This window comes from Poecilia latipinna, unplaced genomic scaffold (assembly GCF_001443285.1).
Source record: "Poecilia latipinna isolate Pla-1442-1.1 unplaced genomic scaffold, P_latipinna-1.0 Scaffold515, whole genome shotgun sequence".
Taxonomy (NCBI): Eukaryota; Metazoa; Chordata; class Actinopteri; order Cyprinodontiformes; family Poeciliidae; genus Poecilia; species Poecilia latipinna.
The window spans coordinates 101,359-115,866 of NW_015113131.1; the positions used below are offsets into that span (position 1 = coordinate 101,359).

General features: G+C 38.5%; 1 protein-coding gene across 1 annotated transcript in view; it reads right to left on the reverse strand.

The window, feature by feature from the left end:
* nedd4l (NEDD4 like E3 ubiquitin protein ligase) overlaps positions 1 to 14,508 on the reverse strand; it is a 55,049-nt gene that overhangs the window by 5,004 nt on the left and 35,537 nt on the right. Inside the window, exons 10-28 of the mRNA XM_015040531.1 lie at positions 14,292 to 14,480; positions 14,046 to 14,123; positions 12,403 to 12,462; positions 11,410 to 11,547; positions 10,428 to 10,613; positions 7,880 to 8,077; positions 7,542 to 7,619; positions 6,002 to 6,016; positions 4,936 to 4,990; positions 4,092 to 4,150; positions 3,860 to 3,925; positions 3,382 to 3,611; positions 2,594 to 2,715; positions 1,814 to 1,884; positions 1,399 to 1,494; positions 1,212 to 1,285; positions 1,030 to 1,090; positions 789 to 848; positions 531 to 638 (exon numbers count right to left, since the gene is read on the reverse strand). Of these exons, the coding sequence (XP_014896017.1) occupies positions 531 to 638; positions 789 to 848; positions 1,030 to 1,090; positions 1,212 to 1,285; positions 1,399 to 1,494; positions 1,814 to 1,884; positions 2,594 to 2,715; positions 3,382 to 3,611; positions 3,860 to 3,925; positions 4,092 to 4,150; positions 4,936 to 4,990; positions 6,002 to 6,016; positions 7,542 to 7,619; positions 7,880 to 8,077; positions 10,428 to 10,613; positions 11,410 to 11,547; positions 12,403 to 12,462; positions 14,046 to 14,123; positions 14,292 to 14,480 (1,944 nt within the window). The remainder of the gene's footprint in view (positions 1 to 530; positions 639 to 788; positions 849 to 1,029; positions 1,091 to 1,211; positions 1,286 to 1,398; positions 1,495 to 1,813; positions 1,885 to 2,593; positions 2,716 to 3,381; positions 3,612 to 3,859; positions 3,926 to 4,091; positions 4,151 to 4,935; positions 4,991 to 6,001; positions 6,017 to 7,541; positions 7,620 to 7,879; positions 8,078 to 10,427; positions 10,614 to 11,409; positions 11,548 to 12,402; positions 12,463 to 14,045; positions 14,124 to 14,291; positions 14,481 to 14,508) is intronic.

Sequence of the window (14,508 nt, forward strand, 5' to 3'; positions counted from 1 at the left end):
TCCCAGGCCCCAAAAAAAAAAAAAAAAAAAAACCCACGGGGGCCCGTTTAAAAAGTTTTAAAAAAAAAAAAAAAAAAAAAAAAAAAAAAAAAGAGCTAAATTTTAAGAAAATATATATTTCACAGCAACTATTGGTATTAAAACTCTTCTGCTTTCAATACAGCTGTTGGATCAGCGGCATTCTGGTAGCGTATAACTCACTCATCTCAGAGTACAATGCTAAAAATCTAATCAAAGCATACTAAATATAGCCTAACTATGTCCAAATACATTCAAATAAAAATGCAATTCAGTTAAATCCAGTCAGAATTGACAGATTTGTTATCCTGAACTGACTTTTAAAAAAAAAGTTTCCATCAGATATCTGTTTATCTTTGTGCTCTGGTATATTTCAATAAATGTAGTATTTTAAATAAAATTTTTAAATAATTTTTTTTTTTTTTTTTACGTGAGTATTTCTTTATTGAATTTTTTTTGTTTGTTTGATTTTAGTATGTGACGTTCTGTCCACCTGTGGGAGTCTAACAAACCTTCCAGAACCACTGGATCACCGGATGGTTGGGACAGTAGCCGTTCTTGTAAACCGTGTGTTGTCTCCAGTCGTTAACGTCGACGTCGCCCAAGCCACACATGAGCAGCTTCACAGGAACAGAGAGGGAGGGAGAAAAGAGACGTAAAGGCAGGAAATCATTGTATCTAAAGCTTACTGACAATGACCAGGGTGTTGCTCTATCATAAAATAAAAGAATATAAAAACCACAAATGTTAAGTTTTTAAGATGTCCATACCTCAAGTTCATTTTCATCAAAGATCTTGATCAAATCTATTGGAATGAGCTCAGTGAATCCCTGAAAATTAAAAACAGTTACAACAAGAGAATCAAACCAAAACTAATATTTTAAAAAGGTAACAAAATCAGATGAAAATGAGTAATGCAGTTTATATCCACGTCCTTTACAAAAAATAAACATTTTTTAAAAAAGCAACACTGCCCCCTTGTGGAACTTTATAATAACTACACAAAAATACCTCCAGGAAGGCATTCATCTGCTTCTGGACCCGGTTGACAAACCTCCACTGGATGACCAAGCTAACAGATGGAAGATAATTAAAATATGTTATAAAATGAAAAAATGAAGAAAGAAAAAAGAAACAATGGAGATACTAACTTTAAACGCTCATCTTAAAAGAAAACAAGAAGAAGAACTCACTCAATGTATTCTTTCTTGTTCTCATTGGTGACCACCATGTCTGAACCGCTGGGCTTCAGGTCAACCTGATATGTCTGAGGAACAACACAAAAACCAGACGAAAGCTAAAACAACCCTGATTGTGTATCGACAAGGATGGTATTCAGAACAATAATGCATATAAAAATGGTGTCAGATATCTGCTCACCTGTCCAAAGTTGTCCTCGTCAATACAAAACCTCAGGTCCAGTTCTGTGGGATCATTTTCCAGAATCCACTTTAGGGAGTTATAGTATTCACTGTCCTGTGGGGAAACCAGCATACGTGTCGGGCTTTTAATTTAATTTATTAGGTCAAATATCAAATAATTATTATTTTTTAATTGCAATAAATCATTTGTGCCAGATTTATAGTAATGATAAGAACAAAGTACAACCCCCGTCAGATCTGAAATTAAAGACATCTACCATTTGGGTTTTACCATGTAAAATTTTTTCTTTAGCACTTAATTTCTGTACTTAATTACAGTATCTTAATTAAGTAGTTTTACTCAAAATTGGAGAGTTGCTCTATTGCTCATATTTTAGAAAAAAAAAATAAAAAAATAAGAAAAAACATCTTACGACAGACTCCATGTCCTTAAGCGATATCTGTTTCCCCAGCATCATCTTGTAAAATGGACGTATGAAAAAACCTGCAAGGACAAAAGAAAATGTTTAATTTTCCTCATAGGTCATGCATGTTATTTTTCAGAAAGTCGCTGAAACCCTACTCATTAAAGTTTATGATGTTCAGAGCAAAGGTTTTAGGTTTTTGTAAGCCCTTTCATAGGTTTATGAGACAAGTTTGTCACAACATAATGTTCTATAGCCACATTAAAACAGTAAAACAATCAATCATCCGCAACACGAAACTGATGTAAAGGGTGCGACATCATGTTGGCTCACTCCCCTTAGCAACCATAGCAGCATAAACTCTTTGTGGAAGGATTTTTGACCATTCTTCCAGAAGTATGTTAATCAGCGCAGACAAAAAGGTCTACTTTTGAATAAGCCCATGTTGCTTTTTCAAAAATGTGTTTTTAAAAATGTTCTGATGTAAATGCCTCGTTTCATTAGCTGTAGTGGAAAGTCCTTCTAATTAACCGAAGGAAAAAAAAAAGACTTTAAGACATCAGATTGTATACATTTCATAAAATGCGAGAACTAAATTACTGCAACTTATGAATGTTTCAGTGATTTTTATTGTGTTGACTATGACCATTTTAATAAGGTTTTAATCTAACATCTAGTGTAGGCCGTTTCCTAATTTTAACTGGCTTCTGTGTCAGTGATAAAAAAAAAAAAAAAAAAAAAACAATTGCAAAGGGAAATTAGATCATAAAGAGGCTATAGAATCACTACCATCCAGGAGTTTTCCATGAAACACAGCCATTCCCGCCACACGCCCGATGAACTTGAAATAGGAAAGGTGATCCTCATTGCAGAGGCCAGAGTTAGGATTGATCTGGAGAGTGTAGTTGTCCCTGGACAAAGACAAGAGGGGGAAAAAAAAATACATGTTTATACAAGTTTTTAAAATTACGTCAATCAAACAAACAGGATGACATCACTACATCTTTACATTAACTTCTCATTGGTTGGAGAAGAGACAAACTGGGGGAAAAAAACTCGTTTCTGTTTGCTCTCATATTAAAACTCAGGCACGAAAGAAGACTTGATAAGCAACTAAAACACTTAATTTAGAGCCTCAATGTTTGATTACACTTTTGTTTTCCAAGAACAGTTGGTTTTTACGGCCTCTTTGTTATTCAACAGCACTTGCGTACAAAAGAGGCAGAGCTGCGTCATTGCAAGGTGATGATGGTGCCAAGAAAAGGAACAGAACATATGGCACTTTTATGATCTTGTTTGTGGGAAACGTTTGCTCCAGGATGGCTTTTTGAATACGAGGAAAGGTTAATCATAGTCTAAGGAAGCCTTCACAGGTCTCATGGGGGTGGGGGAGAAAGAACAGCAGGGAGTATTGGTACACCTCGTCTCCCCAACGCACGAGCAAAGGAGGTTATTTTTAATCCCACTATGGCGCCATCGCAGCTTTACACAAGACTGTATCCTGTGAGCCGCGTTGTCACTAGGAGTTGATGGTTTTTCGTAATAGAACCGGTCGACACAAACAAGATGAGGCTTACGTGGCAGAGTACTCAAACAAGCCGTAGTAGGGGTTGAACATCTCCTTAGACAGGAGGAAGAACCACTCCCTGGCCACGCCGCCGTAGTCCAGTCCTTTCTCTGATTCAAACTCGATCCATAATCGTGCTTTTAGAACGTCCGGCCTCTTCAGGGACATGATTCGACGGTAGGACTCCTCGAAGATGTTGTTCCTGTGTAGCTTCATCTCAAAGCGGTTGGGGATATCTGCCTGGAAAAGCACAAAACAGCCAATGTCTCGGCTGTCAACAGAAAGAATGGAGGCTTTTTGAAATAATAGTGTGGGTATGGCATTAGGAACCATAACTTTTAATGGAACTTGGCAATGGAAGCCAGTCTATTCCTATCAAGGCAGCTTCCTAAGCAAATAGTAGTTTTTTGGGTTGGGGCTAAATTCAGATCCATTCTACTAAACTTCTGCAAGACACCAACGACACAAGGGAAGGACTGGCTTATTACCGGTTTCTTTAATTTCTTCCTGAAGTAGTCATATTTCTGCTTGAACTCTCTGGAGTAAGGAACAGCCTGCAAAGACAACAAACAAAAAACGTCTAAGAACTGACTTGCAGATAAAACGATTCATCTCCCGATGAGGCTGAAAATAGTGCGTCAGATAAATCTGCAGTCTATCGTAAGCGAACGCTGTTGTGATCTATGAGCAAGAAGATTTATAAGACGCAAAGTAACTCACGGGTCCCGTGATAGCCGGACTCTGTAAACGGGGGTCCTCCCACTGAGTGGTCTTTGTATCTGTGTGAAATAGGCAGGAATATGTTTTTTTTTAAATATCGGTTCAGACTTAAGACAGAGCAAATGAAACTCCCACATGACTTCCTTCCCATGCCTTGCAGGGATATTTATACCTCCTTAATTAAAAAAAAAGTATTCCCACAACATGATGCACCACCACGTATCATCATGTATGTTCAGAAGAGAGGTGTTCAGATAGTATTTAGCATATAGTCCGAAAAATGTTGTGCTACTTAGCGTAATCCCTGGTCCTTTGATAGCAGAGTGAGGTGTTTCACTATGGGAATCGACTCTGCATGACCCAACTATGATCACACTGAGGCGATTCTGTTAGTGAAACACGGAGCGAAGTTAGAAATGGGACTCAAATTCGGTCTCATATTCCAAATATTTGTTGTTTGTGGCTTTTTGTCAACAACTGATTTCTTCTTGCCACTCTTAAAAGGATTCCTGCCAATGGATGTTTCTACCTCATCTCTGTATCAACTTTCTCCTTGATTCTTGTGATGCCGTTTGCTCACTAATGTTCTCTAACAAATACCTGAGGCCTTCAGAGAACAAATGCATTGAAGCTGAGATTATACAAAGATGGACTTTCTTTCTGCAGAGGCAAAAGTGGAAGAGAATTGATTCTTTAGATATTTAAGTAAAGGGGGTTTAATACAAATGCAATTTTTTCAGATTTTGTTCAAAATCTACGTCGGGTATATTTGATGATCTAAAGACAAAACAATTCTGGAAAAGAATAGAAAAATGAGAAAATAAAATAGTGATAACAATCTTACTGTGGTCAATGTAGAAAGTGCGTCCATCTGTGTGAACCCTCTCCTCCCATCCGGGCTGGAAAAAGAAGCGAGAGGCGGAAAATGAGCGACGCGATTATTAGACGACACCATTACACAAGCTCAAATAGTCATTTTAATTCATCCATTTATTTTTCCTTCTTGATTGTTGTTCGAATTGAGCTAGCCAGATGGTCAAAAAGGTCAAAACACTGAGATCACAGCACTGCAGGTGAGGCAAGCTCAATCAGACACACAGCAAGAGAAATAAAAGGATTTCCTGCCCTATTTGAGTTGGACGCATCAGCAAGGCAGGGCAGGGGTTTTGACCACAACATAAATAAATTGAACTCATCGAAACTGGTACACGCCAGCGTACCACCACTGACACGGTGAGCACTCGGTGTACGGAGTCCCGGGCCGGACACGCTCGTAAGACAACCAGCGATCAGGCAGTCAAACAGTTGGGGTAGATTTAAAGTGATGACAGGAGAAAGGAACAGAGTTGATCAGGATGTTGCTACGGGATGCATGTTTTTTGTTTTTCCTAATAATGCGGCTGCTACATGAGTCGGGGGGGCCAAACAAAAGCTGTCAACACATGCAGCACACTAGCCTGTTACTTTCTCTCTAATACATTTTTATTTCTGCTCTCAAAAGTTCTTGCCTGTTTTCACTTTCCTTCCTCCTTTAATCAGCTCCTCTGTTTGCATTTTCGCTCAAAAATCTTGCCTTTGTCCCTCGGATGCCAATACAGGGTCACAAACATGGAGCAAATCCCAGGATAATGATTAATTTTGGAGCTCTGAACTTATTGTTTAAAAAAAATAAAAATAAAAAAGGTGTAGTGGTGGTGCATGGATGGCGCTGATAGAAAAAGACAAAGTGGGGGTAAAAATACTAAAATACTGAAAGGATATAGGTACAATCCATCCATGCCGGTCATGAGAGAGAAAAGAAGAGAAAGAACCAGGAGAAAAAAAACAAAGAAAAATCTGGAAGGCTGTCTGCAGGCGATTGATCAGACAGGTAAGGCAGGCAGGCAGAGGGGAGGAAGGCATCAACCAACCTCCTCTGGTAGGTTCTGCCAAACACATATGGCCAGGTGCAGAAGAAACATTAGATCCATCAGAATGGAAAGAAGAGAAAGAAAAACAAACACACACACACGCACACACATCGTAAAAAGCCTGTGAGATATACAAACTTATGAACTCTTCATTTCTTAACATCATTATCCATAAGTAATCTTTACCCATCAACCCAAATGACAAGCTGGATTTAAGATTTTACAAAAAGCAATACAATACGTAAACGGCAGGATACTCAAAAGAACCTGGACAGATCACAGCTGTAAAGTTTCTGACCGAGTACATACGCAAATCTGTGTTAATGGGTTCTAGCATATCCAATCCACATTGGTGTCTTTAAATTCAAACTTAGACCATGGCAATGGGCTAAATAAAACTGTACAAATGTCTTTAAAAAAAAAGATCGATTCCAAGTTATTGATTTTCAATCAACTTTTAGGTTAGACAAAAAAAAAATGTAGTGTACCAAAAGTTTTATACAAATACTCTGTATAGTTATTGCCCTCCCCCAACCCCCTTATAAAAATGTGTACTAATGCTACACTTAAGATACATTCATAATGTAAATGTCTTACATTTGGAGAAAAAAAAATATCCAAATTATTATCATTACAAAAATCACCATTTTCAAAGTAACTGGCACCTCTAACAAAGGCAATGAAAAAATGTTTTATTACTGTTCTCTACAGTAAAACCTTTAAAACAACTGGAACTGTGACAAAGCAGAACCAGGACCCATATTAACTTTTCCACAGCTTTTAGTAGAAATTAGCTTTCACCAAGTCTCCACAATAAATGAAAAATGAACAAAATAAGGATAGCAAATTTTATTGAAATATTGGCCACTCAAAGTCTTTACCTCACATTGTGATTGAGTGAAGTAGTTATCTTTCGTAACTAAGCAGTTGTCCAGAGGAAATGCCAGAAGAACCATCAAAATTGGAAACATGGTTTTTGCAAGACTACTGGGAATTTCACTAGAAACATGCTTCAGTCAGGTGATACTAAAAATGAGCTTTGGCATAAAACAAAGGATGAATATGTGAAAAGCTAATATTCGCCCAGTACAAGAAAGGTGTAGGTTCTGTTATGCTGCGGGACTCGTTCTCTCACTAGAAACCTCGTTGAGGCACAAAGCACCATTAGCTTTTTCAGACCTGCATCTCTTACGTAGCGCATAAGCTGTACAGGAGAGTGCATAAGAGTTGACCCTGGACAACTTAGAGTTTGAACCTCCTCTTTCAATCTTTCTTCATCTTTTAGGAAATAATTGAGTGACTAAAGGAAGTTGTATAACTGTAAATGCTTGGGGGATGGTATACAGTTTATCTGTGAAAGCCTATATATGGGATTGTTTTTATCCACAAAAAAAAGTTCAGTCTGGCATTATGCTTCTCAAAAAAAAAAAAAACAGACTTTCAGTCAAGACTTCACACAACGTAACCAGGGTGCTAGTAAAAGCAATGGATGCTGTAACTCAGAAAGAGCAAAGACATATCAATCTGTGGGAGGACTTACAGGAAGAGGACCAAGTTCACCAGGTTCCATTGAGTTCTTATTCCTCATATGGACGGGATATTTCAACCTGGGATCCTCCTGAGAAGAGGAGCAAAACATTTTTGATAAAACTAATATCTCACTATCAATTTCTTTAATAAAATATTAGACATTAAAAACACATAAAATCAGAAAAAAATAAAATATAAAATCAGAAAAGCTTGATTCTCATGCAGCAGTCATATTTTAATTGCCTTTTCCACCACTAGATGTCACTGTGAACAAAGCTAACCTTTGTTGTTGTGTGTTTAGATGTTAGAGAAATGTGAAGATACAAAAGCAGCAGTGTGTTAGCTCACCCAGGTGGTGGTTCTGCTGTTGTGGTCGATGAAAAAAGGCCGTCCATTAGGGGCTATCCTCATCTCCCAGCCCGGGGGCAAGAAGCTCTGCTGGGTCTTGTGTTGTGATTTTGGGGAGCTGTACGGAGACAGCTGAGGAGACTGCGGATTGGAGAGGGTGTCTTTCACCGCCCTCCGCACCTGGATGTTGTTGGCACCCTGGGTGGGAAAAAAAGAAAAAGAAAAAAAAAAAAAAAACGGGGAAAAAAAAAGTTTCGTCAATCAGTCACTCAAACTGATAAAAGCAGAAACGGAGGACATAAAGCTGACAATGGATTTAGATGACTAACACTTTGACACGACAACAGGAATGTTTAATGGCAGCAAACAGGACATTCTGTACAGAGACTGCCTTCATCTTCTGCTTAAAAAGCAAACAAACTTTCAAATAACCACATTTAAACCCAGAAATGTGAAAAGAGAATGAGAATTTTTCCCATCATATAAATATATTAGAATGGGTTTTTATTTTCAGTCCCATCTCACATAAAGGAGACCAAGTTGTCACCAATGCTGCAAACTTGTCAATAATTATAAAAAAAAGTGCCCAGAAAATCCACTTTGATCAATTTCCAATACAATGCAACTTAATTTAAAGAAAACCGGTGATTTTTCTCCTCCCCCCCTCATTTATTTCTGGTGACCAGGAAAATCCATTTCTATAGTTAATACAGAGAAGTGGACTAAAAATTTAAAAAAACAAAACAAAACAAAACAAAAAAAAAGCAGAGAACAAGCATTAAAAACATGACATAGTGCACCTTAAACCACTTAAGATTGTATCTATCCATGTTATAGCTACTGAATATTAGTAATTACTTGCGTCTCCAGTCAGTGTCGCTCATCTCTTTTTTTTTTTTACATGAGAGGAACAGAAAAGCTCAATTAATTAAATCACCTTCACTTTAAGTTGTAATTACAACAACCTCAGAGAGTGCGTTTTATTTCCTTTAACTTCCTCTAGTTTATTATTAGCCACACGCTTTAATTAAACTTTTTCCAGGTCTCCTCCCTAGTTGGCAGCAGATGATTTTCAGCAATGAGCGAAACTGTGAACAGCGGTGGTGGGCAAAAAGGTGTGCTGATGTTAATTAGCTATGCATGTTTCCTCGACATTTCTGGTCCTCAAAGCATAATGAGTTTATAATATTCAAAGTAACTTCATCACAGGAACATTTCTTGCCTCCAGCTGCACTAATAAGAAACGGTATATCTAAAAATATTAAAAAAGGTCAAAATACGACGGTGAAATTTAAATAGTTAACTTGAAGAATCAGGTGTTTCACGCGTTAACCGTCAGAGCCGATTATTAACAAACTTCAACTAGTTAAAAAATAAAATAAAAAAACTGGATTCATGGGAGCAAGTTGTTGTGACTATATGGTTACCAGGACAAAGTAACTTTAAACTTTCAGGGGTTTTATTACTAAATAAAACATTAAGAGCTCAATCAACCATTTCAAATGTCCAAAAATAAATAATGAACAATAATCTCTGTCTCAAGTTTGTGAAGAATCAGCAGCAACATAATTTATATAAGTGCAAGTTTAACATGTAGAAATGAAAGGCCAGAGTTGTTTATTAGCACCTCAGGAAAAGAAGTTTAAAAATCCACAAAATAAATTCCTCTGTTTCAGCATAATGTCAGTGAAAACTAATGAAAAATCAATGTTTTTTTTTGTTTTGTTTTTTCAGAACATCCATTCAGAGAAATGAATGCAGTTGGTATTTTACTACAGCTATGTCAGAAGTTGTATGTCTAGATGTCTTATATGCAATACATGTCAGGGTTACTTTTCCACAAATAGATCTCTACATTTATAAATTCACTTATTAATTTGTAGTACCAAGAATATGTTTCTGCCTGTTGCAATAAGCAATAAATCAACAAACATTAACAATTAAAATGAGCTTGATTGTAAATGTTTTTAAAGGCCCACTGTGCTTAAAGAAACATCATAATCAATTTAATTTATGATTTTGGTTGTGTGTGGTTTTTATTAGCATTTTATTTTATTGTTTTTTTATTTTTAAAAATGTCTTCCAGTTCCACTGTTGTGTTCTTTACAAAATTACTCTTTGAAATGACAAAGTTGCGTTATTATACCAATATCATTATATCCTTTAAAAATGGATTTAGAACATTATCATTTTTCACAATAATTTCCTGGACAATTTTTCGTCCAGCAAAATGCATTACGACAGGCCTACTCATATTGTAATAACCAGCTCAGATTTTCTATTGAACAGACCAGGACAGCTCAAGTGTCAGGATTTGATTCAGAGAGATGACACCAAAATAGCAAAAAGGCTGCCGCAACTTGTTGAAATCTTACAGGAGAATACTATGTCCTATCCAATCGGACAACAGAGGTAGTACAAAGTACAAACAGCAGGGGTGCTACAATTTGACAAATGTGACTCCCTGGGTGGTGGAGAAATAAAAAAAAAAATGGAGGATAAGGGAGAACAAAGAGGATAGAAGTTAGTAGAGGTTTCTAATTCTCACCTCCAAAGGGGTGGAAAGGGTGACAGTGGGAGAGCTGAGGCTACGAGGTCGTCGGACTTGGGGCTCATGGAGGTGGTGGTTGGAAGCATTGGAAGAGGAGGAGGAAGGGGTGGAAGCGGGTACCAGGGCTGAGGCAGACCCTGACGCTACTGCTGCTGCTGAGGTGCTGGCTCCGTCTTCAGTCAGCTGTTGGTGAAAACAGCACCTCTGAGGTTAAGTGGGGTTGGGATTTCAAGGAAGAGATGTTGCCTGACAGAATGAATCATGGAGCATCTTGTTAAACACGCCTGTCTGCACTGGGGTAGTCTGGGGTGCCAACTTTACACTCAGGAAATGAGTTCCTGAAAATCTCAAAAAAAGCAAGAGTCATTTGGGCCCCGAGAGGAAAGAATGAGTTATGACTTGCTAAAAAAAAAAAAAGACAAACAGCAAAAACTGAGTTTCCAACAAGAAAATGGAGGCAAATGTTTCATCTTCTCTGAGTAAAAACAGCAAATAAACGAGTTTCACAAAAGGAAGAGACAATGAACATGTATGAGACAGGTGATCGCTTTCTTTTTGTGTTTTGTTATTTCTTTGTTGTATTCTTTATTGGAAAAAGTTGATATTAGAAGGAGAGACATGAGCAGCAAAAGCACACCGAGTCCCTCAGTATTGGTCTCACTGCGAGTTCAGACAGAAAAACGGAGCAGAGGTGGTGAAAGGGAGTAAAGAGCGGTAGTTACACATCCATGCTGGGACCGACCAATACAGAGATGCACTGCAGTCAAGCAAAATGCTGGACAGGAGAAGGAAGACAAACATTAGAGTGGAACAAAGCAGGAAGTCAGACAGAAGGAACGACAGGAAAGGAGACTTGTGTTTGAAGGTTGCACAGAGAAGAACAGAGGAGGACAAAGGGACAAACGCCACAACAGGAACCGAGTCGGTCCAGTCCCATGCATATGGCCGGCCTGAAAGCCAGCCCTCAGACCCGCTGTACCTGCACAATTGGCCTAGTCCAAGTAGTGGTGCGGTTGTTATGATTGACGTAATAAGTTCTTCCCTTGGCGTCCTTCCTCTCCTCCCATCCGGGGGGCAGGCCGGGGGTGGTCAGGGTGTAGGAAGCTGCCGAGGGGGACTGATCGAGTGTGGAGAGACAGAGCAAACCAAAAAAACAGCTCATCAGCGGGGGCTTCAAAAACCCAAAAGCATGTGCAGGGAATGTTAATTCATTCATTGTTAAAAAAAATAAAATAAAATAAAAATACAGTTGAAAATTGATAGAGTGTTGTTTTGAATAAAGTCACAATTTGTTAGTTTTTCTTTTTTCTTTTTGTCAGAAAAACACATTTGATATTCCTGACAAGCCAAATAAGTAAGAAACATTGATAAAAGGAAAAACTGATGAAGTCACACATCTGAACATAAACAGAGATCAAATCTATTGTGTTAAAAGAATAAAAGTGTTGCCTTTCCAAAAAGAGAAAAAAAAATCCTATCTATTAATTATCTTTGGCATTTGATTCTGTTTAATCGCAAACTTTAATGTAACTTTTTAGGATTTTATGTTACAGGTCAACAAAAAGTAGCACCCAATAGTGAAACGAAAGAAAACTAAAACATTGTCCACATTTTCCCCTTCATTCAGATCCCATAACGCACAGTGATGCCACTTTGCACCAGAGACAAACTGTTATCTGATCCGCAATAGGGGAACCAACAAAGAAAGAAGTTATTCAGTTAAGATAAAAGCCCTTGATGAAGTCCTCCACCAGGAAGTACTGCTTATAAACTTCTCCCCCTTTCAGGAAGAACATGTGTGTTGCTGTTTTATGCACTTTGTAAGAATTAATGCCTAGAAGTCATGTTTTTGCTCTGCAGAAGTTCAGTCTTAATGGGTTGCTTGCAAAAGGAAAAACAGTCCATCTTGCACAGGGGGAAATAAGGAGGTGTTTGACTGATGCTTTAAACTGAACATGAATTGAGGCATTACCATGGGCTCCTCACCACCTGACACAGTTTGAGCTCTTGTTCTTCTGGTCTGGGGACCCTGCTGGTGGTAGACAACAGGGGAACAACTTAGTTCACAATTTGTTTCTATAGGCAGACAGAAAGTGAAGGAGGGGGAAAAACTTGGGCATGGGTGAAGGAGAGTGGGTGGATAAAGAAGGGGGATTGATTCTCAAAGAGAGGTGAGGATTGGCAGAAAACAAAAGGACTTATTTGATTATGGGCCAAGGTGACAAAGTGCAGAGGCTTTGAAAGTGCAGGGAGTAATTGACACAATGGACTATGTTTGAAAGATGGTTTACAACTGTGGTTTATTTTTCAGTTAAAAAGGAAGAACACATTTTCCCTGAGGAGTGGCATTTTACTCGGCGCCAGTACAGTTTCTCTAATCAGGTCTGAAAAGTAAACTAAAGTCACACTAATCAGGGAAAAATGAAGTGTTTAAAAGATGTTAGAGCAGAAAAGTGATTTTATGTGCCAACACAAAACAGCTTGACAGTTTCTGTATTCAGAAAATTAAACATAAAAAGAAAAGTCTGGCACGTAAAAAAATAAAATAAAATAAAAAATCAGAAGAAATGCAAGCAAAAATGAGACAGAAAGATGCATCTGACTGTGACCGTTCACTTATAGGACAGGTATTCCCAGAACTTCAGCAGACTGCTGGAAACCTCAAATGATTCAAGAGAGATTTGGACCAACAACCCCAGATCTACATATTAGCTTCTTTGACACAAAGCCACATTAAAACCCTATGACACAAACTGTTGATGCACAAAATCTCTATAATCATCTCAGATTAGTATGTTACTCCTGCAGCATTTTTGTAGCTACATTCAGTGAAATCTATAAATGCAATTAATAGCAATTAATAAGCAGTGAGGATTACTTAAGCCAGTGCCTTTTTGTTGGAAAGTTAAGCATCACTCAACAGCGTAAGCAGACAAAAAATATCTCAACCCAAGTTATTCAACGGTGTACTTTTTCCACAGAATGACTGGTTCCCCCAACATAACCCAATGCTCTCTACACCAAAACAAACATTTCCTCTGGTTCTTCCATAACTGCACCTCAGCCTATAAAGCACATCCTAATTTATGAGCAAAACCGACATCTGCACTTGTACTTTTTACTGGTCTGACGAAGCAAAATCTAAACGCTGTGACTCAACTTCGCGGCCGACATCTGATTCAGACCATATGACAGTTTGTTAAACCAAATCATCACTGATGATGTGACTCAGAGGATGAATTACTGCTGCTGCCCTCAATCTGTGCTCTCACTTCTGGTGCACTGCTGCACCACCAAGACCTCCACCACACAAACGAACACAGGTGCACATGAATCACAAAAAATACAGCCACGAGTGCATAGGACGAGGTGTGGTTACCCTATAAAGATAGAAAGATTGCAGTAAGGTAGAGAGAGATTAAATTTTAAGAGAGAATATGTCACAACTCCCCTCATATGAAGAAGGCTAAAACAAGAGGGATAGAGAAGGAATAGACAGATGGTGCATCCACAGGAATCAGACATGTTAATCGGGAGACCAAGTTAGGGAGCAAGGAGAGAAAGGGAAACAAAAGGAAGAAGATGCAGGAAATGTAAGACTTTAGATATATGTACCGTTAGAGGAGGTGCCTGGGCCTGATCACTGACACCATCTGTCATACTTGAAGACCGGAGTCTGTTTGACAGCTGGCTCTGTTTAAAGTAAGGAGGACAACGGGCAAAATGTTAGCTGGAAAAGAACAAGTAACCAGCAGCAAATTCATCTGGTTGGAAAGCAAAACATCGTTAATCAGCGTTGAGCAATAATTTGGGCTCAGATGAAAAAAAAAAAAAAAAAAAAAAAAAAAAAATTCGGATTACCAGAGAGGAGCTGGGCCCTGGCAGTTCACCGTTCGTTTCGGGGGCGATTGACAGCCTCAGACTTAGGTCTTCAGAGAACTCCTGGGCAGCAGGCGTCGGTGAGTGCTGCGGGGTCAAAACGGAGGAGGGAGCGGGCAGAGACTGGGCCAAGCTGTCGTTGGGATCCTCTTCGTTGATGAGCTCCCAGGACTGAGGAAGGTAAAAAAACAAAAAAAAA